The following is a 25,691-nucleotide window of genomic DNA, read 5'->3' as shown; positions in this document are numbered from 1 at the left end:
ATAAATTACCTGACCGAGCTAAAGATTAACTGCAGAAACTCGATGCTCCTATTTTATTCCATGGGACATCGTAAAAGTTTGTTTACTCGCTTTCCTAACAGTACCTTTGAAGAGCATAATTACGAACATTTCCTAACTTTCATTTTTAGCACGGAAAACTGTATTTGAGCGAGAACAATTTTAGCACATATGACGAACTTTCATACAGATAAACAAGGGGATGTTAATATAATTATATTTAAACTGTTATTTTGTGTCAACGGTCTTTGTAAAGTACTCGTATGTTTGTTGCTTGCACTAATTTGTACATTTAGTACATTTAGCTGAAAACAACTAATGTAACAACTGTTTGGTTGTTTGAAATTTTGAAATGACTCACTCTTTTATATTACTCATGATACTAGTGGTTTTTTGCGTTGTGTTTGCTTTTCGTTTTGTCTATACTTTGAGCGTTTTATTTTTACCGGTATGATAGGCAAATTATCTTTATATTTCTGGATCGATCGTCTGTTAAAGTCTTATTGGGTTATTGAGGTTTATTTTTTAATAAAACCATTGAATTTGGAATGGAATCTTCTAATTACTATAGAAAATACGCAAATGATAATAAGTATGTTCTGAATTCCAATCTAACAAGTTAATAGAAATATAAAACAGTTCCTATATCTAAAGCTTTACTAGAACCCAATATTATCAGAAACTTAATAAATTTTATACACAAACATCAAATCTATCTAAACAATAGCGTCATCAATATACATATAAACGAACAATGTTTATGATTTACTTATGCAAATGTTTATCCGTGATTAACTTCATGTTGACACAAATTGCCCGTTATACCGCGCCTCGGTGGTTATAGTGTCAAAACATTGGCTATTCATAGTCAGTTTCGATATGTTGAATGTTATTTGACGACAGTTTAGTCAATGTCTTTCATGTATTCTATAATAATTATTGTTAGATTATAATGCGTCTTTGATAATATATTTTTATGAAATTCGTTAATCTACTGAGCTTTCTATTTTGCGGGAGAAAAATCATTCAATGAGTTTTCCCGCCTTGGGTGAGGTGAAAGGCAGTCTCAGACTCATACTGACTAAAGACCACCCCGTTCCTACTCCTGCTTTTCGAGCCGGAGCCCCGGTAAACCCGCTAGGTAGTCCGCAGCTCCGGATCAGGACCCTGTCCCTACTCCTGCTTTAGACCAAATTTAATCTAGATGAGGTCGGCATTTCAGATTAAACAGAATACTCTGAAAAAAAAATCCGAAACAAACTCAGGCGTTATCTAACCAGAGGTATATTTTAAAGTCCAGAGAAAATTAAAAAAAGTGATGTGTGAGAACGTTCTGTAGTGGCTCTTTGTCAATTCCGGATTCCATGCTATTAGTAAGATATTTGCGTCATCATGTCTGCCACAAGACGTCCACTGTTGCCCAAAACAGAAATAGTCCAACAATATTTTTCTGGTCGACCAGGGAATCATAGCCAAAACCTTTCGCTATGATTATACGACTAATCACGCGTAACTACTCCACCGATGACAAAAAATCTAACAGTTTCAATTTAAATCCTCATCAAGTTGATCTTTTTAGTCACAGAACGATTTAGTTAATTCCGTTAATTTCGCGGTTCAATAAATAACATCAAAACTAGGTACAATGAACTCAGTCTAATTAGTTAAAGCTCACGTTCCTAAGTGTTAGCTAACTTTAAATTTTATTGGCTTCTATACTAAATTCTTTAATAAAATATATATACTTACCTAACTAGTAGTTGCTATCAGTTGCCGTGTCCAATGTCTGAATAATTAATTAAAGGTTTATGAACCGTATCAAGGCTGTGTACAAAATATAATATTTGTAAAATAATAATGAATTTTTTATCAGTTCAATGTGGTTGGAAGAGTACTACGACTTAGTTGAACAAATTATAAGTTTCTGATTTCAACAATTGAGATTTTGTAATAAAAAGTAAGTATAAGTTTAAAGTATTTTTATTGGATACACCGTTGGCGCAGTGATGGGCAACTGGCTGCCGTGCATCGTGTAGCGGGTTCGAATCGCAAATATTGTCGTTTGGGGTCTGGTTGTAATGTGTATGTAAACCTGAATGTATGTAAACATACACACGACAGACACACGACACCAAACACAAAACAAATTAGAATGAGATATCTAGAAATTCCAATAAGCACGTTATTCTTGATAGATTTTATTAGATTGTCTCCAATTAGAATACAGATACCAATAATTAAAAACTTTATATTTGAAATTTTATTGGATAACACCTACCTAACAACCTTTTCATTGTAGTTTTAGTCAAAAACGAAACCTGAAACAGACTTAAAAAGAAGTTCTACATTTAAAAATATCCTTATTGGTCTGTTTTCTCTTTAGAATGTTGAAATCTAACTAGAATTTATTTGGTGAGATAGCGGTCAAACGTCGACCCATTAAATGTAAAAAAAAAAAAAAAAAAAAATATTCCTACTAAATTCCTCATAAGTCCCCATAGACTAATACGACAAACGACTTTTCATTTTATGTCTACAAACATTAAACGAATGTGGAGCATTCTGATGACAAAAGAATTTACTGTTTAGTAATAAACGAAGCAATTAAAGGTTTGGAAACAATGTCTATTTATACATATAAAAGGAAGGAGTCGTAATTTAAAAGCATAAATTAAGATTCATCAAAGATATTTTAAATACGGTAGATAATTAATTTTTAATTTAATGTCCGTCTTGTAGATTATTTTAAAATATTAGTACGTTTTTTTTATTTTCTTACGAAAACAAGTACGTTCAAAGTACTATTTTATTATATATGACGTATTTGCTCCCACTCCTAATTTTTTATTCGTTTTATCTAAGTATTGTTATATTATATGACAAAATAAAAAAATACATGTATAATATATTTCATTACCTAACTTACAGACTAAATGGATTTTTAATTTTCATGTCTTATTGGTATAAGATCTATTCCAATACAAGTTCTAATACAATATCATCATCTAATTAGAATTTCGATGCTAATAATATAAAAGTAGAATAAAATAAAATCAACGAAATCAAAAAAATATTAACAACCTTAAGTAAATAATAATTAAATTAAACAGGGCTTGGTCCCGAAATTATTAATTAATTATTAAAATTGAAAATAATTATCTTTGAAAGGCAATCTAAAGGCATTTTATATTAAACCAATTATCGTGCAGGCAAATTAATGAAAAATAAATTATTTGCGCGTGCGTTTGGCTTTGACTCTTTGAGTTATCACTTATATCTTTACTGACATGACAATCAGCCAATTAGAGTTTACACACGAGGCATTGTCGGCGTTTGTGTGACAAAACATACTCGTATATTGCCATAGACCAATAATTACAAGTATTACAACCCTACTGTAATATACGATCCATTGTGCAATGAAATATAAACAGAATTATGTTTACGATCACTATTTCTAATTTGTTTCGAAGTTACATTTGTATGGAAAACCAAATAAAGATATTTATAAGTAGGTTTGAGCCGTGATAAGCTTGTTTAAAGTAAATCTTGGTCACTTGTTTATAATGTGGTTTTATTTGTAGAAAGATTATTGTCTAGTCAATTAAGATTTGGACTGCTTAATACTGTTCTTCTTATCTAATTGCCGATGAATTTTGTTTGTGAAAACTATTTATTTCAATGTGACTTACTTGAGGTCTATTTGTGTAACCCACCTTATTTTTATATTTTTGTTTTTAATAGAGACGATAGAAGCAAATGGGCTGCACATCAATCACCTGATGTCGGTCGAAAAGTTGCAACCTTTTTAGAGAGAATAATTACCTAGAATAGGATAGAAGATACGGCAAAAAAGAATTGAAAACCTGATTTATCCGTCATTTAGACTATTAAAAAATAATAGACACGTATAAGGTTAAAATAGAGTTAAGTTTAAGAGTGGGAGGTCGACACGACACGTTACCCTATAAAATAAATTGTGACGTCACACGATATTTTAAATCATGGTATCGTCGAATGTGTTTAGTTTTTAAGAAAAGAAAAAATGCTTGTCTGATGTTGTAAAGTAACAGACGGACTTTAAAAAAATAGGATGCCTATTCTCAAAGGTGTATTGTACAATATCTGTAAAAAAACTTACAGTTATGTAAAGATTTCGAATTCATAACCTATTATCCTATTGAGACTAAACGTAGCTCTAAATAGAACACAATGGTCATTTTACATAATATCAAATTTATATACTTACTCGATTTATATTTTCATAGTTAAACCAGTTTCAAAAAAAAAAGAAAATCATATGTTATATATTTGATATTTACACCTAGCACACAAGTCCCTATTAGTAGGGTCTAAAAGATGTAATATTATCATTATGTCCATCATAAAAATGACAAAAATTAAAATAGGATTTTAACTTTACAATAGTTTTAGTTCATTTAAGATGAATCTTTTTTTAAAAGTAGATAACAATTATTAATCAACACTGAAACATATTTTCAAAGGAGCCTATGAAAAATAAAACACCGAATAAGTATCAAAACGTCAGTATAATTTATTACGTTTTCAAGATATCTTTGTACATTTTATACAAAACAATAATTTTCATTATGACTAATAATTACAATCCAAAAATTACATTTATTTGAAGTTTATAATTATTAAATCTAATATCACGATTTAGCTTAATTATTTTAAAATAGGTACTCAAGCAACACATCTAAATATAGCCGTAAACAGATAACATTGCGAACATAATTTTATTTTTTATTATATATTGTTATATACATTTTTGTTATTTTATTATTTTTATGATTAAGCACATTAATAAGTGTAACATACCTATAAATACGCTTTCGTACAGTTACATAAATAAAATATTTAATTGAATAATAATACGAAAACATAACATTTGGATAAATTGACTGTTTAATTTCGATCAAGAATAAATAATAAAATTTTGAATAATACAATGTGAATAAAATAAAAATAAGACTTTTGAATGAATTAAAGAAAATGTAAATTACTTTTTATAAATAAAGCTTTACATTAATATAATTGTGAATATGAGTAGTTTTTAAAAATCTTACGCTATTTGGTGTTGGATTACAGTGACTGAACTGTGACATTTCACAGCTTCAATAAACTATGTTTATACAAATAATAATAATTTTAATATTTTGAAAAATGTTACCACAATCAGACTCAACATTTTCACACAAACTTTGTACAAATATTGTTTCATTAAAATACTTGTATTCTTGTAAAAACGTTTCGACTTCAGTAATGCTTACATTACGTATGTGAAAATTGACAAAATGTAAATACGACAATAAGTAACAATGTATTTACAATAATTTAAATAAATTACGAAACGTGAATGAATAAATTTTATAAGTGCAGGTTTTAGTGCAAATAAAATGAAAAATAAAACTTACTGGATATTAGATAACGGCAATAATATTAGATCCATAGGAGTTATTTGAAATTCTATGGTTCAAACAAAGTACGTGCGCCCCTTACTAGAAGCATTGCTGGTAATAGAGCGCGGTACAGTCGGGGAAATATCATCTACCCTAGAATATACGTGACCACTGCTAGGGGACAGCCTCAGGTCATAATTAAACCGTGGACAAGTTCTGTTGTCTATCGACATGTAGCTATTGTTCGAATTGTTCCCTTCCCCGTACGTGTTGTTGTCCGATGACGGAGAACTTTCGTTCTGAGACGATTCCCCTTCGTTCCTCTTACAATACTGTAAGGTGTTTGTAAAATTCTGCTTTGAGCAACTATCGTTTGAGACCGGCATTGTAGTGTATCTCAACGTCGGAGTCTGACGTAACGACTTTTTGAATACACTCTTCTCAGAGCCTTTTACTGTGATAATAGTGTCAGTACAATTGAGTAAAGCGATGAATCTGTCCCAAAAACGTGGGTCGTTCCAAGATACATTCTTGTATTTATCCAACACAAAACACAATTCATCGCTCATTTGATTGTTCTCAAGAACTTTGATAAATATTACTTTGTTCAAATCGCTACGATTCAGAGATTTTAAATAACTAAAAAATAGATTTTTAAAATGAATATCGCAAAGATCGTTGCAAATGAAATTCGTTGTGATAACAATAATTAAACGTTTAGACAGTTTAGATGATTTTGAGAAACTTTCTAAAGTAAGAATGTTTAATGAAGCTTCATTTGGGGAAAACTTTTTGGTGCTCATCTTCCTGTATTCTATCTCGGACATTATATTATGATATACGAAACTTGTATCTTTGGTATTACATATCACGTAGTAGTCATACATGTGATTCGGAATACCTTCCAACACATGGTCAACATTTGGGCATGACTGTTCTTTGAACAATGGTACGCCGTATTTAGTGTAAAGCCAGTCACTAATCTCATATCTGAATGCGTAAAATATAGCACCTATTAGAAGGATGACCACAATAATAATTATCGCTCCACATATTACTGCGAAGTAATTATCGGGAAGAAATATTGATTTGGACACAATTTCATCTCTTGAAACGGTCGGGTCACCTATTGATCCCATATATTCTTTACAATGACTCAATACTGAAGCAATGGTTATTTTAGTTGGTTTTCCTTCAGGATCTGTACACAACATTTTCTCGGGGTCTCCCGGATCCCTCCTAAGCCACGAATCTAATTCTGCTATACTCTTACAGTCACAAGAATATTGGTTTCCTTCAATAGATACATGAGCCAAACTTTTGGAAGACGAAGCTAATAATTTCCAAGGGAAAAAGTTGACGAGTTTATTATCGTCGATTCTTAGGACCGAAAGTGATTTCAAAGAGGAAAACGTGTTATTAGCAACATGCACGATGGCGTTATGGTCAAGATATAATTCATTCAAATTTTTAAGATGAAGAAATTCATCCCCTTTCAACTCTACCAACTTATTGTTCTCTAAATGCAAAACTCTGAGAGAATCAACACCTTTAAAAGTTTGATTATTCACTTCTTTTAACTTTGTGTTATTCAAGTATAAGACTTGTAGTTTCTTTTTACCAATAAACACGTGATTTCCCAGATGGCTGATGTGATTTCCATCTAAATATATTTCAGTGGCGTCCATTGGAATTCGTTCAGGTACTTCGGTATAACCAGCGTACGAACAATCTACAACGTTCGCATTCCAAGTTATGTCGTGATAGCATCTACAGTTATTTGGACAAATCATTTCACAGTCACATGCAACAAAGTCACAACAATGACACAAGGCAAAACAATGACTCTCATACGGACAGAGAAAGTCGGAAGGTGACATATCTATTATCGTCTTTTTTTCTTTGGCCCGCGAATGGACCAGCGTACAAAGGGCTTTATCTAAATCTAACACGCGCGGGTATTGTCGACTGTGACTCAAATAATTAATGCGCTGAATCCATTCCATTGAACAGTCACAAACAAATGGATTTCCGCTTATAAAGAACTCGGGTAAGTCACTATCTTCGTCTATTTGATCTAACCTAAAGGCGTTCATGTCAAGTTGTACTAGTTTGTTATTATTCAACGCTACAGTTGATAGCTTTTGTAGCTTAGAAAATGACCCGACTTGAATGTTTTGAATGTTATTGTCATTCAAGTAAAGTTTTTCAACAGATTTTGGTATAGATGTTACGGTTATTTCACTTATATTATTGAAACTTAAGTCTAAAAGTTTAATATTTACATTGGAATACATATCGTCATTAACAAAATTTTCGATATTATTCTTGTGAAGGTTTAACCATTCGAGGCTGTCAGGAAAACTTCTAAAATCGAAATACATTATTTTATTTGCCGACATGTTAAGCCAAACCAAATTATTTAATGTGCCGAAAATTCCGTCTATTTTCGAGATCTCATTATCGTCAACTCTGAGCAGTTTTAATTTTACATTTTTTCTAAAGCAGCCAGGTGCAACGTGTTTAATTTTATTAGAAGCTAAATTAAGGAACTGAAGTTGAGGAAGATGTTCAAATGTATCTTCATTCAAATATGTAACTTTGTTATCAACTAAACGTAAACCAAAAAGTTCAGATAGACCCCTAAAATTTTCGCGATTCAAGTGTGTTATATTGTTGTTTCCGATGTCTAAGGACCTTAGAGATCTGAGTTTTCGTATCGAAGTAGGGATAACAGACAAAAAGTTATCGCTTAAACCCAAATCTTCAATAGCTGTCATATTATCGAAAGCGTTTTCTTCAATGTGCTTTATTTTGTTGTTATCTAAGAATAATTCGTGCAAGACATGTAAATCAGTGAACAAGTGAGTATGAACATGCACGAGTCTATTATTTGAAAGTGTAAGAGAGTGCAAGTTTCGCAACTCTCCGAATGCATGTTCGTCTATAGCAGTGATTTCATTATGCTCTAAGTTTAATTTCTGTAGACTATAGAGATCTTGGAACATGTGACGGTCTATTCTAGTTATTCTATTATATGACAGATTTAGTATAACCATACGCAGTAATCCTAAAAATGTGCCTTTATTAATCCACTGACTAGTAAGTTTATTACGTGACAAATCTAATATTTGTAACTGATCTAATCCTTCAAAAAGCCCCGGTGGCAAAGTTTCAATGGTGTTATTGCTAAAGTTAATATCCTTCAAGGACTTTGAATCAGAAAACAGTTCAGGAGGAATATCACTCAAAAAGTTACTTGATAAATTTAAAACCTGCAAACTGAGCAATCCTTCAAAGGCACCATCTTCTAGGGTAGATATTGCATTATTTTGTAGTAACAACTTCGATAGTGAACGTAACTTAGACAAACTATTGTCAGTTAAAACTATTAAGTCATTATACGACACATCAAGAACTTCTATGACTAAATTACAACTTCTTACGCTTAAGTTTTGTTCTCTCATTGAGTCGGACAACCCAATAGTCTTTATGTTTTGCAAGTGATTATTAGTCAGGTTCAAAGTTTTCAAACTATACAACGGGCAGAAAGTCTCCGTCTTAGTACTCCAGATGTTGTTGTCACTTAAATCGAGTTCAATTAACTCGTTCAAGCCCGCGAAGGCTTGTTCGTGTAGCTCCATAGTCATCGCCGACCATTCGCTGTTGTGGGTCGTCACGTGCAGACGTTTCAGGTCGGTGAAGTTTTCAAAAGCTCGCGCCGGTATCTGGCGTATCTTGCATTTGTCGATGACGAGATCTCGCAGTTTCGACAAACTTGTATGTTTACCTGACGACTTTTCAGCATGAGCGGTCAACGTGCTCTCGAAAAATAAAATTTCACTGCACTGTACGTGTAACGATATCACGTCGTCGAAATGCGTCCTACTGATATTTTGTAACAGGTGGTCTAAACTGCTTATGGTTCTGATCTTGCAGAAAAGAACCGCGTTCTCTGACGTTTCCGCTTCGAGGCTGCGATACGCGCACTCGTGCGGCATTTCGACTGCGGAGTTCCTCTCGATGACATAGCAGTAGAACAACACGTACACTATTATTTGATTAAAAGTTCGGTGCTCGAGTCTTTTCACAACAGTTCGTTTTATTAGCATTTTACGGTCATATGCGAGTAGTGTTGAGGCATTGAGGTCGGCAGTGCCATTTATGAGGGAGCGAATTGGTCGATCACATCATAAATATTCACGTGGAAACGACATCGCGACTCGCGTGGCATGACAGAGTTCAGCGCGTTAGCTAGTAGCGTGTGGCGCGTACGGCGGCTGCCCACCGACTGAACGGCGCTTCCTAACTCCGCCCCACAGCGTCGTACGCCCCGCGCTACCGCGCCGCCCCGGCGTCTAAAGAAACTTCATTTCATATTATCAAGGGTACATAAACCGTTGAATTATTCCCGCGCGGGTGTATCGAGCATTAATTATAAACAAACTGAGATCTAGTTTCGCAGAGCTTGTTGTTGTGCAACAACTTTTTCTTTCAGCTCTGGTAATTCTAGCTGGATTCTAATGGGACGTCATCTAGATTAAAGTTTTCCGAATTAGTTAAATTTTACGTAGACTTTCAAGGTTTGAGCGAGAAATAATTTTGAATCTTAATCTACGCTATGAATTTATTTCGTAAGGAAAACATGTTGAGATGCGAACGGTAGCATTGTTCAAACTTTGGTTCATTGAATACAAAGTTGCCTTTTTAAAACTCTTTAAAAAAGGGGCTAATACCGTTATATTACGAACACCTGTTGTGTCTTAAACAAGTTCGGTAAACTTTTTACTCAGGATCGTTCTCTTCTAAAAGACTTGCAAAATAGTTTTCTGGGACACCACATGGTTCTGAAGTTAACGTGTTCTCTTATATTATGGTCGACGAAAACCTCTTAACGCGACATCAACTTTTTTGAGAATTTTCCGAGTTTTTACGTAAAATGTTACACATAACATATTGTATTACAACATGCATATGCTTTTTCGTTTATGAGGTTTAGTAACTTTGTGTAAAAGGTTAGGTACGTGAAAAGTGGATTTTAATATTGCATATCAAGTAGGCTATTACGAGTAAAACAATAAATTAAGTACCAGCTACGTAGTTGTTATGGTAAAATCTGAAAACTTTACATAAATTGGAGTATGAAATTACTACTTTGCACCTAAAACCACTGCATCTAATTCTTACTTATTGGATACATTTTAAAACGAACCAAACTAAACTACAATACAATATAGACTAATATCGGTAGTAACTTAATCTAGATAATTCCACGTCATTCAAAGCACCAGCACCATGCGCACCCATAGTTCACGATGATGACAGGTGCCCTGACAAGTTACCCTTCACAGCGCAATACATTTAGAATTAATTATAATGAACGTGTGGGATTTCTCACAATGTTTCTTTCAGCCTTTGAAGTCGGTGATAAGTTTAAATTATAAATAAATTATGTATGTATGTGCGTTTGTGACACATATGGTGTAGAGTTGTACGAGTAGTGTTATGTGAGCTTGTTTTGATACTTTGTACTGATGGGAAGATTGTATTACGTTTTGTTTAACAATTGTCACCACTATCGGTTTTTGGGTTAATAACCTTTCAGTTATGACACACTTTTTATCCTTGAAAGAGTAGGCAGAGGTCCACATTACGGCACGTACTGCCGCTATACAATGTAAACCCACTTATTATCATTAGTGTTATAATTCCCATGTAGGGAGTAAGAGAGTGAGCCTATTGCCGTATACTGGGCACAATTTCAGACTCCGTGCTACTACTGAGAAATTTTCGAAAAATCGAAAAAAGCCCAGTAATTCTTTGCCAGATCCTATCGAACTCAAGACCCTCCTACTATAACCTTTTAGTTAATTCATAAGATTTTGTATCGTAGGCGAAGTATTATTCTTCAATAAAAAAAAAATTAATTAGATTAAGTATTCCTTATACATTATACACGGATAATTTTAACGACCATCATTTTATAACCAACAATATTGCTGGTTATATACCGAATATCTCAAATAAGTATCTACGTCTAATATTAAATCCCACATTGTTTCCTAATCTAGATCTAAATAGCCATGAAAAAACATTGTCTGTCCAAACTGGAACTGAACATAAGTATAATAACATCCTTATAATAACAGTGAACGCCTTAACTATGTAAGCAGAGAAAAAATATGACTAATAATTTTATCGAGATTCAAAGAACCGGATACTCCAACATTATTATTTTCCGTAACTAGCATCAGTTTATCTATAAATAATTCAATAGTGAAAAAAATACAATGCGAGTTTCATTTTTGATTCTTGGTTCTGTAGATTTGGACTCAGTTCTTTTTCGCTTCTAGCTCTCTTCAACCACTTTATAACTTGAGTCTTAGAGACTTAGTTACGTCACGTAACTAAGTCTTCTTTACCATAGTAGAAGTCGTCATTTTTGGGATGATTAATAATAGTGAATTCGTATATAAAGTCCAGTTTGGAGAAGATAAGCGTTACCACTGGTTGAGATCAATATATTTTAAAATTAAAAGTCATTTGCATCAATTTCAATTCAAATTCAATCGCAAATTACTCAACTAGCAAAAATAATAAAAAATCACTTCATAATAGAGAGTTTCAACAACTTTTCATGGGATTTTCCACCTTATTGCATTCAATACCAACTAACAGTGGAATAAACAAAAAGAATCGAAATCTCTTCATGTGCCGAACCCTAAAAAATGCCCACTATGTTATTCAAAGCACAGGTAATTACGAGTTCGGAGTTGAAGTGCATAACTAGAATGAACCAGGAACGCTTAGCCGCATGGGAAGAGTTCATATAATAATTGGCCAGTGCGTAATTGAGCTATGTGGGCCTGACTGCACAAACAAGTATAAGGCAATTTGTAGTTCGTGATACTAGTGAATGGACCACCCACTAGATATGTTAAGGAGACTGTCAATGGTAGGGGATTTGAGTGTATTTTTATTATGAGTACTATTTTGTTTAATAGAGTTGATTTTTAAAATTCAAAACTGAAGTGTTTTTGTGAGAACCATTTTTACAAGTTTCTGTATTGAGTGTGAAGTTTCAGGTTCGCTTTCAAAGTTGATTCTCAAACGCTACGTGTTAAATAAGACATGGTAACTTCTGTACAAAATTTTTGGAGTCAAGAAATAAGCTCATTAATTAGTGATTTTGATATTAACAATTATTATACGAAGATATAACATATTAAACTGTTTTACAATCAGAATGAAAAATATCACACGATATATAAAAAAAATCATTGACTTTCTTATGAATCTGTAAAAGAATGTGTGTTAAAAAGAATTCAGTGCAAAGTTTTTCTTTTAAAACCGATGTTTTGTCTCAAGTGGCTTCACCTTTACTATCTTCCACCATTCAAATAGGTTTCCGTGGACTACAAAATTACCATTTTATGTCCTCTACAAGTTTTTGTATGTTCAACCGATGTAAAACTGTTTCACTTTACATGTTATTAAACTGCTTTTATTTCGATCGTGTATTTTTGTACCGACTTGGATTTATATAGGAATTTTACTAATTTTCCTATAAAATTTTATTAATATACTTAACTATTTTAACTTGACTTGTTAAGTTAACGGTGTGAACGAAAAATATTCTAAACTAGTCCTTCTATTTTTTCACAGTACTATTTTTAGGACACTATATTATTCAACACGTATTTTTTAATAAGTACTTTAAATCTTTTATTATTTTTCACTTAAGTATAGATTATATATTGTTGTTATTTTTAATGGAATCAAAACCTTATAGTCATTTTACATAGGCATTCTAAAATAATCAAAAACAGTTACGATAGAATAAAGATCAAATCTGCAAAACTAACTTCATAACTTTTTTTAAATAATTCACAATCTTTCATCATAAAAAGATAACAAGGCTGCCTCTAAATTGCTTTGTGTAAATCTATGATTTATTTTCCCATGAGTTGGTTTTAAGATAATTATATTCACCGCTAGATGGCTGTAAAGAGCGGTTATCGAGTGAACTCGTCCCGCCCCTAGCAATAATCGCCTTGTTAGCGTAGTGATGTCAATCATGAGATATCGATGAATTTGATTTATTTCAATATTATTTTAATTGTTTACAACATTTTAAATGTTTCGTTTAGTATTTGTAAAGAAAAAAAGGAATTACCTATTGATACTAATTTTTGAACGTCGCATTGACCACTTATTGGTAGATAAACAATTTAGGAATTTACTTAATTTATTGTAGGTAAAAGGTTAGTAAAATTATAGTAACTTTATTTTACTTTATTAAGTTTATCTGTTATTAAAAAACTCTTTTTTTTCAGCAGTAAATGTTATGTGATTCATTTGATGATGATGAAAACTATATACTAACTATATACATTACAAAATGGTATGTTATGAACTCGTAGTTTTACATTATTCATTTTAATATTATTCCTGCTCTAATAAGGGCATAATTTTATTTCTAACTAGCTTTCCGCCCGCGGCTTCGCCCACGTGTAATTCGGTTATATATAGCGTTTTTTAATGATCTCGACAGGGCCTTTTCTTCCACAGGCTGAAATCTTGTTACAACTGGAATTAAATATAGCCTGTGTTATCAGGGATCATGTAGCTTTTAGCTTCGGTAGAGTATACTTTCAAGTTGGTCGTTGTTACCTAGTCAGGATGATGATGGTATTCCAGGGAAATCAAGGGCAAACCTCAAATTACAGGCAATTACGTTTTTGTATAGATCTGTTTAAATTTGCGTCTGAAGTCATTCCCATGTGAATGAGCTGATATGGAAGGTACAACTTTAACGGTTAGGAGTTGAAAGAAAATTGTTATACGTACATGTGAGGCTAAAGGTCGACCTGATAATAAAAAGTTAATCTCATTTTTTTAAGAATTTATGAAAATGGAGCGGACAAATTTCGTCTCTTCACTTGTTTCCTTTTAGCTGTTTGTATGGGTAGTGTTAACAAAAAATAGGGATTTAAAGGCGTGATGTTATTAATGTTATGCATGTATGTACATAATTATGTATGTTATTATGTATGTTAAAGAGACGACTGAAAGTTGTCATACAAAGTCTTTTTTCTTCAAGGATGGGAAATCATCAAATGACCTCTCAGGCTCTGGGTGGAATAAGGGAGTTAGACTTTTACTGTGTAAAACCCACCTCGTTCCTTCAGTTGCCCTGCGTTCCGGGGCCATTGTATCTCGTTAGAACTTTCCCGCATTTCCGGCTCAGTTTATCCCGTTTCCCCCCTGCTTGACATATAAAAATCCCTTCTTAGTGCTCACTATGTTACTAAAGGAACCTAAAATCTCACTCCTAAACCGATTTCGGCTGTGCGTTAATAAATCAGTCACCCAATCGCACCCCTAAATCACGATTGGAGGGTAGTTTGAAAAAAGTACAATGTTCATAACATATACTTGCCTATGTACGTGTTCATGCCAAGTTTCAAGTTTATAAACCCAAGGAATAAGATTTTTCATAGAAACTTTTTACTAAACCCCCCTTGGGGGTTGAATTTCCAAAAATTTTCTTATTCCCCTACATATCCCAAGGAACTACATTCCAAATTTCAGCTGTCTACGACCAGTTTTCGATTGTGCGTTGTCTGTCAGTCAGTCAGTCACTCAGTAACGGAAGAGTTTTATATATATAGATTTCCTTTTCAAATGAGACGATTACTTATTTTAATTAATTTCAATAAAACATAACGTAAATAAAGTCGATAACATGAGGTGTAAATGAACAAAAATCATTAAGCGTAATATACACGCGAGTCGATTTATTTTATCGACATTGCGTTCACGCAACACTATACTTTAACACGACCTAAACGGTATGCATATTAAATTTGATTCGCGTGCTCAAACAATATACCTATTTATTTTTTGTACAGCGGAAAGTGGGGCGGTCTATCGCTAAGTATTTTCCTGAATAAATGGTGATAGAGATGGTAAGTTTGGTTAGTTTGTTATGTCGATACAAATTGACAAAGACAGGGGTTCATTATTTTTTTCCTATGTTGATTGAAAGGGTTGATAGATAGTGTTTTTTGTGATTTGATTTAAGAGCTTAAAGAAGAAGAATGCTAACGTTTTATCCGCGATGAGATAGTCAAGGGTGTATGTATGTAGAGCCTCATTTAATAATAGCTGTGTGATTTCAAACTGAGTTTGGCAGGTTCCAAAGAATAACATTTAATAATGTGTAATTCCAATACTGCCTTCGTTATGTTCAATGTAGTTGTGTTGTCCATTTTGTATTAAAATCAGATTTTGATACCTATATAACTATGTATATTTAGGTAAAAACTGATTTTTAGCTTTTTCAAATAGTGCATGCGGTGCTAGCCTAAAGGAAATGTAATATTTTCCCAGATATAACAATTACACTATTTAAAGATGTGTTTTTAGGCATTTGCAAATGGAAATAATTGTTGGTTGGCCAGACATAATAATTAAAACTACTACTAATGAGCAATTTTGCAAAAATCTGATAAGCTTCTAAGAATGTTCTGCACATTAATTAAAAGGGATTACCCATTAACAATACTAGATCATAGCATTCCATACCTATTTATAGACAAAGTCTATGCTAATATTCCAATCACATTATGTATACCTAATTATCTGATAATATCCTCTGATACTGCTTTCATCTAATTAATCAACTATAGGTACGTGTCACCTCGAATTACATATTCTATGTACCTGTTCGTGTTGTACCATCTGAGTTAATGCCGTTGTTCAACATTTCAGTACATGCATTTGAATGTAAGTGGCTAGGAAGACACATACAACATGTATTATATAGTTGCAAGCATTGTGTACCTATACTAGATATATTTCTTAGGGCGAAAATTGAAATGGCACCTCCGATTATGTAGTTTCTTGCTCGTTCTTTTCCGTTCGAAGCTACGCTTTGGTACAAGCACCTAGCTTGACTGACGGCCGGAGCTGTGGACTACCTAGCTGGAAAAGCAGAAGTAGGAACAAGGTGGCTTTTAGTCAGTAAGAGTCTGACACTTTCTCTCGCTTCGCTCAAGACGAGAGATAATTTGACTTTAACTTTGATTGAGTCGGTTAAGGTACATGAATCGTACATTTAGTAAAACAAGCGTATAAAAATTAGTTTTTACTGTTTTTTTTTTCGTGCGCATATGTATGTAAGCCTAAAGTACCAAAGGTATACTATACTACGAGGTACAGATATTACTATTGCAAATTAGCCCATTGTGGAATTAAGTTCACGACTTCTTTGCTTAAATTAATTATTGTTCCTAAGGTCAATTTAAAACTTTCACTCTTCATATAGGTAAGTTTTCACGAGATGACAGGACTCTTATGAAACAATATGCATTTTTAAATACTTCACACAACTTTTGCTGAAAACATTCGCAAGTTCTTTGTTCTTAAAAGCACGAACTTATTTTTTAAACATAATGTTATGGCTGAGTTTTTTTAAACTTACTTGAGTCTTTTTGGAGAAATATTGCATAAGTTTTACTAAAGCATTTTACGCCAACATGCACTTAGTAATATATCGAAGAAAGTGAAATCGTGAATGAAATTTATAGAAAATCATCGGAGACAGCGACCCTACCTCACTTACACTACATTGTTATTCCATCTACAACTGAAACCGTGTTTTCAATCCTGCAAAAGTTCACAGGAAAAGTTTCCGATCGCTAACTTGTGAATTCTATTTAACACACCCATAAAAGAATCGAAGAGGGATCCAACAAAAACATTTTAAAATAGAAACTTTCCCCTCCATTTCGGCTGTTTACACAAGTTCACATCTAAATGAAAAATTGAATCGTACGTCTGAAATGACAACGTAACGCGTGTGAATCATCTGGACGATGACAACCATAATTTTACTACCCACGAAACTTAACATAGATCTAATTAAGAGTGAATAAGACGCAGAATTGAACAGCAAATAGTTTTGAGAACCGTAACTGTAAGTTAGTATTGTGTAAAATAAACACAGTGTAAATTAGTGTCGGGAGTATTCAGTACAATTAACATGTAGAAGAGTCGTAGGAAGCGACATGTCATTAGTCATGTTCAGGCGATAATCTTCGAATAACAGCCGTTTGTCATACTACATTGTATGTTGGTTCAGTCGTTTCTTGGAATCTCAAATGTGTGTACCAAGTTTCACAGCTCATTTGTTAGTCTTATAATGGCTTCTAGTAGATTTGCCATATTGTCGATTGATAATAATGCCATAAAACGATTTGATCAGACAAATAACCAAGTTAAGACTGCATACGCGTAAATAATTTCATGATAACCCATGAGAGTAGTGGAGATTGATAGTAGTGCACTATGAATCTCCTCTTTTACAAAAGAAGCGTTTGACAATATTTACGCCTAGCAAGTGAGGTGGCGATCTCAGTTTAAAAGGATAAGTTTTATTAAAGAATGGTGCTGCCCGGTCTTTGTTAAATATGTAGTCCCCTTAATCGACGCTTAAGAAAACAGTGGAAAGATTAAGAGTGGTGACGATATCATACAAAAATAATCTCCATTCACTATTTTTCTCCGCAAAAAGTCACGGCAAAACAAACTTTATTTTCAACTTTATTAAAAAGGGATTTGTATGATCAATTAATTTACCGTTTGCACGCAGTAAAAGTTGCAGTTCAAACAGATATACCGATAAAGTCAGATTACCGTGAGCCGGGCTTATCGCAAATGTATCGACTATTGGGAAACGCGTGAATTTTAATACAACAAATTGGGTACCCATTGTATTTAATACCCGTATAGCAGTACGTAAAAATAGCTTTGTCAATAGTTGCTGAGTTTTGTTTACTTGTTTACGTGTGTGAAAATGCCATGTGGGGTATTTTAGGTCTTTTTTAACCCTGATGCAAAAAGGGGTGTTTTAACACCAATTAATTTAATGTTTTCATCTATTTTGTCCATGGCTTAATATTGGAAAAATAGATGTGAGTTCCTACATTAATAGGTATCTAGAGTTACAATAATTCTTTTTTTTGGATATGAATATGTGTTTTTAAAGAATATTTTCAGGCATGTTATCTAATATGTTAATATTAATTAAATAGATATTTAAATTACTCGTACTTTCAAAAAGATGATCGAAGTTAACGGTAAATGCAAAGAAAAATTCAAAACATCTATCATCTCATATAAAATCATTACCTACACTAACGAGACACACTTTATAATCCTCATAATTTTATAACACTTCTTTTATACCTCATATTTTATTACCACATCCTACTAAGAAATGAACACTTAACTTCAAGGTGTTTATTATGACACGCACATCTATGAAGGCATAAACACCTTAACGATGTTTTAAAATATTGAATTAATTACAACACCTACTACCGTAGAACAAACATGTCCACAATTATCTGTCGCTTATCTTTCAAATCTTACTTTAATAGTCACATATAAAAATAATAAAAAGTACCTTATCCTCTTCCATAGTCATAAACACAATCAGATTTCCATACTATTATAATATAATGAAGGATAATAAAATTCTTATATTGTATAGTGTCATTCACCCCTCTATGACGTTTTAGATCTATAATTTGGATAATGTTGGGCAAAAAGTAGATAGATTTCGTCATTGTGACTGATATTTAAACTTTTTTTGTTGAAGCTTAAGTATGTTTGTTTGACTACCTTGTTTATTTAGTGGTTTTCGATATGACTGCCAAATAAAACTAAAGTAAGCTGTGAAACTATGAGACCGTTTTCACTGACACTAAGCTATGTAGCTGAGGAGGATGTAATGTATCGATAGTACGGAAGACAAACATAGCACACATCCATAGCACGCATCCATATCACGCATCTATAGCACGCATCTTTTCAGATAAGTAACATAGCTGACTCCGATTCCACCAGTGTTAAGCTATGTATACCAATGAATATGATTGGTGACTGGAAAATAGCAAGTGAATGTTATGAATCCCATCTCAATTTGGACGGTAGGTATACTGTAAATGTGCATTATCTCGCTCTGATGCAAATTAAAAAGGCGTTCTATTTAATGCTTTAGAATACAAAATTCATATCCTAAAACAACGCTTACAATTTATCACCCAATCCACCCAACAATTGACTAACATTTTGATCTTCATTCACAATATTACCTTCATCTCTTCTACGAGTAAGTAACAACTAAGATACAAAGGAGTCTATTACCTATTCTAGCTTGAATACTATTGGAAAACCAGACTACAGGTAGAGTAACAAACAAAATGAAATCGTTACCGACGAAGGAGTCTTAAATTAACGACATTAAAACAAGCTTCTCTCATTCAAGATAAAACCTTTTGTAAGGGGGAATAAATTGGATGGAATTATGCAAAAGTGTGCAACTTGATCGTTGTACAGTTGAAACTAACTGTGAAATGGGAATGGCGTTGATATAAATAATAATTTGGTTGCTTGTAGATATTGTGTTTATTATATGAAATTTATTTAGTATTTTTTATGAAATACAACTTATGGCCTTATGGTAAACGAAAAGCGTTGCGCCACATCTGCCACACCAGAAGAGTTACAAATGCTTTACTGACTTGATATTCGGAATCAAGAATGAGAGATGTATTAAATAATCATTAAATTAGATATATCTACGTATATTATACTTTAAAGAACAAACAAACGAACAATTAAAAAAGGGCATTTGATTTCCAGTTAACTCAATGACTATCATAAATTGTATAGTTTATTTAGGTTACCTTCTCCAGTCTCTTTACTTTCATTGCTATCTTCAAATTCTAGACAATTATTCCAAATTATACAAACACATGCATAAACCCCTCCACATTGTTGTATGATATTCTTAGGGCCTCACCACAAAATTACCTCCTAACTCCGGTCACGTTCTGGCTATTAGTCCAAAGTACTTATAGTAAAGTTTCATCGCGAAACGATCAATGAACCACTTTAGTCTTCCGTTTAGAAAATACTAGCTACATACTTCCGCGCGGTTTCACCCGCTGTTTGGTTCCTATTGAACGCAGCGTTACGTTATGTTATGTTATATAGCATATAGTTTAAATTAATAAATGGACTATCCAACACAAAAAGAATTATAAAATTCGAACCAGTAGTTCCGCAGATTAACGTGTTTAAACAAACAAACTAGGGATTGGAACTCTTTGCCGGAGTCTGTGTTTCCTGATGGGTATAACCTGGGTGTCTTCAAGGCCTGAGTGAATAGCTTGTTTATAGGCAGACGTGCTCCATCGTAGGCAGTATCATCACTTGCCTTCAGGCTAGATAGTCCAAAACCGACCAAACCTCGACTCATCAAATGTAAAAAAGACAGGCAAGTAAACGAACTAACAAAATCTTTGGTTTTAAAATATTGGTATAGATTTTATATGGGTTAAAACAAGCGAACCGTATCGGAACACTGCTTCAGGTGGTCAAGCAGATGTCGGTAGAAATGCAATCAGATTGGCCAGTCCGTTGTGGCACAACGCTTCTAAACGTCATTGACATAGATCTGTTTTATAGACGGATCATATTTTATTCAGATTTAGCATATTTGAGTTGGATTTTTATTGTTACAGAATTTGGAACTGGTTTTAGTTTAGAGTTTAGCTAAGAAAGAAAGAAGAAAACATATGTTTAATTTATAAGAAAGTTTGTGGGGCAGTTTGAACTAAAAAAAAAACAATAAATATTCATAAATAGATATTACTCCTTAAACTTTTATCGATATTACTCCCTGATGCTATTCGTATTTTATTAAATTTTCTAAACGCTTTTAATGATTTTATTAATTAAAACTCAGCAAAAGTAATTGAAATGTATTTTTTTAAGTATTCAAACAAAAATAAATAATAATATTCATTTAATAAGACGATTTACGAAAAGCTTTGATACCAAATTAACTTCAAACATAAAATGAAATTGAACCTTATTGAAATTATTTCATAAATATTTTTAATGGGTACTTAGCAACGAACTTAGTACAAAATCAATAAAAAGTGAATATTTGACTGATTCATTACGATTATGCCCTTTAAACTCATTTGTATAGTTTATTCGAATTTATTTGAATTAGTTAATTTAATTATTTGCAAATCTAATAATACTTAATCAAACTAGCTGGCCCAGCAAACTTCGTTTTGCCTCAAATATTTTTTGAGACTAACTAATTACAATTGTATTTTTTTTTAATGTTATAGATATCCACAGAAGATAATAATACGTCCTATCTACGCAGCAGCTCTATACAATATATACTATATGTATACTATATACTTATGCATACTATGTTTCAACTTTCGCAAAACCGAAAAGTTCCTAATACTTTTAGGTCAGTAATTAATCACAGTCTAATCCGGTAATCGCACAATGCGACCCATCGAATAACTAGACATTCTTCATAATTTCACATACCTATAGGCTTAATATAACCCTCGCACAAATCTTTACTTAAAATTACCACTCCTTACTTATAGCAACACTGTTCAAAGTCTGCACAAGACACCTTCAAGCACTAATTTATTCATTCATCTAAACTTATGAAACGTTGTACGCTAAATTCAAAACAAGCTTTATGATGCAAATCAAAACATTTCCCAAATATGGCATGAACTGTTAACTAGTGAGCGGTTAAACAGCTACCATCGACATCCCTTCAAAGGTCCCTTTATCTGCGTAAAGTTGCAAATCTCTTGCTAATACAACGTATTCACCCCAATTAGACTTTGCTACATACATCATTGTGATTTAACAAACATGCAACATTTCCATTGCTTGCTTAGTTATTAGGAGTTAAATGTTACCTCTTTTGTAGCGTGCATTGTAATCACTGCAGGTTTCTAGGATCGATCAGATTAATTTATAATGTAGCGAGCATTGTACGTCGTAGGGTTCGACGCTTTCTACTAACGAGTAAGTTCCGTATCTGAGGGCCGTAGGCGCTTCGCGATACTATAGTCTACTGTTACGTTTGGCATGGTATTGGAAACTGTTTTGTTGTGGAAATATAAAGATATTTTATTTTTTTTAACGTCCCCATGTAATAATCTTTAACTAAGTATCGATATTATTAACGTCGTTTTCATGACCATTTTTAAACAAAGTTTCTTATGAACTAAAATTACAAATCCTGAATTAATTCCTAATTATGTTTTTTTAATACGATTATATATTTACCGTTGCAGTTGTCAGTCCTCTTTTTGCTAATTAATGGCGTGATATTATTATGTTATATTTTGTAACTCATTAAAACGCGTATAAAACTGATTTCATGATAACATTAAACTAATGAATGTTCGTTAACACATTCACATAGGAACCGTTAACAGAGAGACAGTTAAAAAAATAAACTTGTGGAAATGGATGGAAATACGACATTATGTGTCGAAGACTTTGTCTATTTCTCGGGATCAGGACTATCTGCAGTGTGTGTGATTGTGTTGTTGATAACATGGTGCATTTTACCACAGTGGAGAACATTACAAAACTTTATCAGCTTGAACCATATAATAACTGGCACTTTGTACTTGATTTTTTTGACTTTAATACCATTTGTATCATTTACAGATACAATGTATGGCATAATTCATTATTGTTTAGTCACTTCAATATGCTGGTCATTGTTGTCCTCACTTTTAGCCTATTTTAGACTTGTACTCATATACGTTGGGCAAATCAGTTTGCAAAAGAGAAAAGCTATTGTTTTCGTTTACGGAACAGGTGGAGTTATACTTTCAGTTTTCGATTTAGTTTTACATTTTATAGGTGTTGGAACAGATGAAAATATTATAATACTATTTCCAGTGTATTTCATAATGACAATTAATCTTATTATTTTTATAAGAATTGTTCTTTCAGTGATGGCTTGTTGTCACAAACCAATGTCCGTACGAAATTCCAGACATGTCCTATCTTTGGTTGCTGTTGCTTTTATATGTGATTCCATGTTAATAGCATTAGTTATAGGTTTATTTTTTCTTAACATAACAGTTAAGGAATATTCTTTATCATATCCGATCGTATTTATACTAACTCATCGACTACTCTTCGAAACTGTATTTGTGTTGCTTACAAAATCAACGAGAACACATTGTAAATTATTTTGTAGAAAGAAAATTAATAGGATCGTATAGCTTTGGTCTATTTCAGTCTTTATTTTTATACTTACCTTAACCATAGTGGTTTTGAAGTAAAGAAGATATAGGTAAAAGAATGATATCATATTAAGCAAGCGTGGTGATTAATGCTCAAACCTTCTCCGTGCGAGAAGAGGCATTTGGTCTGCAGTGATGATGAAATTATATCTCCTTCGATGTATATTTAAACACACATTATCAAACAACACTGACAATTTATTTCGATAAGATTTAGATCAGAGATCAATTAGATTATTTTTACTATGAATTAATGAGTACATTCCTGTCAAATTTGTAGCCTAATAAGGAAATTATGGTATTTTGAAATAAATATTGCAACTATACGTACACAGTTGTTAACGTAAAATTGACTTGTAAATTAATATTATGTTATTTTCAGTTAAAAAACCTTAAATAAGCCAGTTTGTAAAAAGTGTTTAAAGATAAATGATATTTATTTTTGCGAATAGGTTAGAAAACTTTTACACGTCAATCCCTTAAATAACTAGATGACACCGTATGTATAGTGTGTATGCGCAGTGTCAGTACTAAATAACAAATGGTTTTAAGTCGTAACTAATGTTTCACTCAGTTAAGTGACACAGTTCGCCGCTAGTTTTCTATAATTTTACTAATAGTTATAGTGTGCAATTCTATCCTACTGCATTGAAAAGTAAACATTATCATGGAACAATAAAATACATTTTGCATTGCAGGATCTTTTATGTAATATAATAGAGGACAAACAGTTAACAAAAAACAACTAATTAAAAAAATAAGCAACATTGATTACAAATTGCTTTGATAAAGCTGGAATAATGAGCGCAAAAACATTTCAGTTGCAAACTAGTTACTAAACACACAGCAGAGTACAAATAAAATCAAAATTTTGACAAAATAATATGTTGTTATCGGAAATTTTTATGTTCTCGGGAACTGTACAGTCTATAGTGTGTGTAGTGTTGTTGGTTACAACATGGTGTTTACTACCACAATGGCGAACTCTACAGAACTTTATAAGTGTAAACCAAGTGATAACTGGCACTCTTTTCATTTTCATTTTAACTTCATTGCAATTTACAGATATGCCATATGAGATGATGCCTCTTACGCATTATATTTTAATAACATCAGTATGCTGGTCTGTGTCTTCTTCACTTCTTGCTTATCTAAGACTTGTGCTCGTCTATGTTGGAAAAATAAGCTGTGAGAAGAGGAAAGCTGTTATTTTTGCCTATGGTAATGCCGGTATTATTTTAGGAATCAGCCTTGTCATCGTTCCCAACTTATTGTTCGAAAATTATTCATTTTTTGATCACTTTCTTAAAATTTTACTTGCCATACACATATACATGCTGGTTTTGAACTTCATCATCTTCATTAGAATAGTTTTTTCTGTACTGTCATGTTGTAAAACTAAGAAAATGTCAAAAAGAAAAATTAAGCATGTTGCATCGTTGATTGGTGTTGCATTTATTTGTGATTCTTTATTAATTCTAATTCCTGTTCTTTTATTTTTCTCGATTAGTAATGTAATTTATTATTTAGTGGTGTTTTTTATTTGTCATCGATTAGTTTTCCAAACTATGTTCGTTTTATTTAGACGATCGACTAGATTACACTGGAAACTTTACATAAATAAAAGAAAGAGAAGAAAGTTAAATCATGATTTTCTTGCTTTAAGAGATAAATTGTAATTAATAGATATTATACTCGTAATTAAAAAACATGACAACTGTGATTAATTTCAATCATTTCCTTTTTCCTTATAGTATTTATCAAGAATCGTCACTAGTACTTTTTACCAAGCAACGTCAAATGAAAGGATGTTAAGAAGGGGTGCGGGATGACAAAATGTAAGGGTGACTATCGTTTCAAGTAAATGCGGGTGAAGTTTCCCCGAGGCACTTAATTATAATGCACACCACCACTAAAATTGTTATGCACATTTATAAAAGAAGAAAAACTCGAATTAATTTTTGTGTTTAGAAATTCATCTGCTTCGATAGCTGCGTACAGATTAAGTTAGTGTGTTTGGCATTTGACAGCCTCGTTGTTAATCGTATGAGTAATAAATAAGCTAAGTGTGGGAGAG

At 32.6% G+C, this 25,691-nt stretch overlaps 2 protein-coding genes across 2 annotated transcripts; one reads left to right on the top strand and one right to left on the bottom strand.

Moving 5' to 3' along the window:
* Positions 1-4,549: 4,549 nt before the first annotated feature.
* LOC118276280 (toll-like receptor 6) lies at positions 4,550-9,755 on the bottom strand. Its single transcript, XM_035594533.2, has one exon. The coding sequence runs from the start codon at positions 9,551-9,553 to the stop codon at positions 5,516-5,518; it is 4,038 nt and encodes a 1,345-aa protein (XP_035450426.2). The 5' UTR covers positions 9,554-9,755; the 3' UTR covers positions 4,550-5,515.
* A 14,318-nt stretch (positions 9,756-24,073) lies between these two features.
* On the top strand, positions 24,074-25,328 carry LOC126912881 (uncharacterized). The gene has a single exon (XM_050707207.1). It carries the CDS (start codon positions 24,499-24,501, stop codon positions 25,291-25,293), a length of 795 nt encoding a protein of 264 aa, XP_050563164.1. The 5' UTR covers positions 24,074-24,498; the 3' UTR covers positions 25,294-25,328.
* The last annotated feature ends 363 nt before the right edge of the window (positions 25,329-25,691 follow it).

The sequence above is a fragment of the Spodoptera frugiperda genome, chromosome 31, assembly GCF_023101765.2.
Source record: "Spodoptera frugiperda isolate SF20-4 chromosome 31, AGI-APGP_CSIRO_Sfru_2.0, whole genome shotgun sequence".
Lineage (NCBI taxonomy): Eukaryota > Metazoa > Arthropoda > Insecta > Lepidoptera > Noctuidae > Spodoptera > Spodoptera frugiperda.
The sequence above is the reverse complement of the archived record's forward strand: the minus strand, read 5'-3'. Positions and strand labels throughout refer to the sequence as shown.

Bases quoted from the DNA above. Each gene is read 5' to 3' on its own strand.
- LOC126912881 (XM_050707207.1), top strand. From the start codon at position 24,499: ATGTTGTTATCGGAAATTTTTATGTTCTCGGGAACTGTACAGTCTATA.
- LOC118276280 (XM_035594533.2), bottom strand. From the start codon at position 9,553: ATGCTAATAAAACGAACTGTTGTGAAAAGACTCGAGCACCGAACTTTT.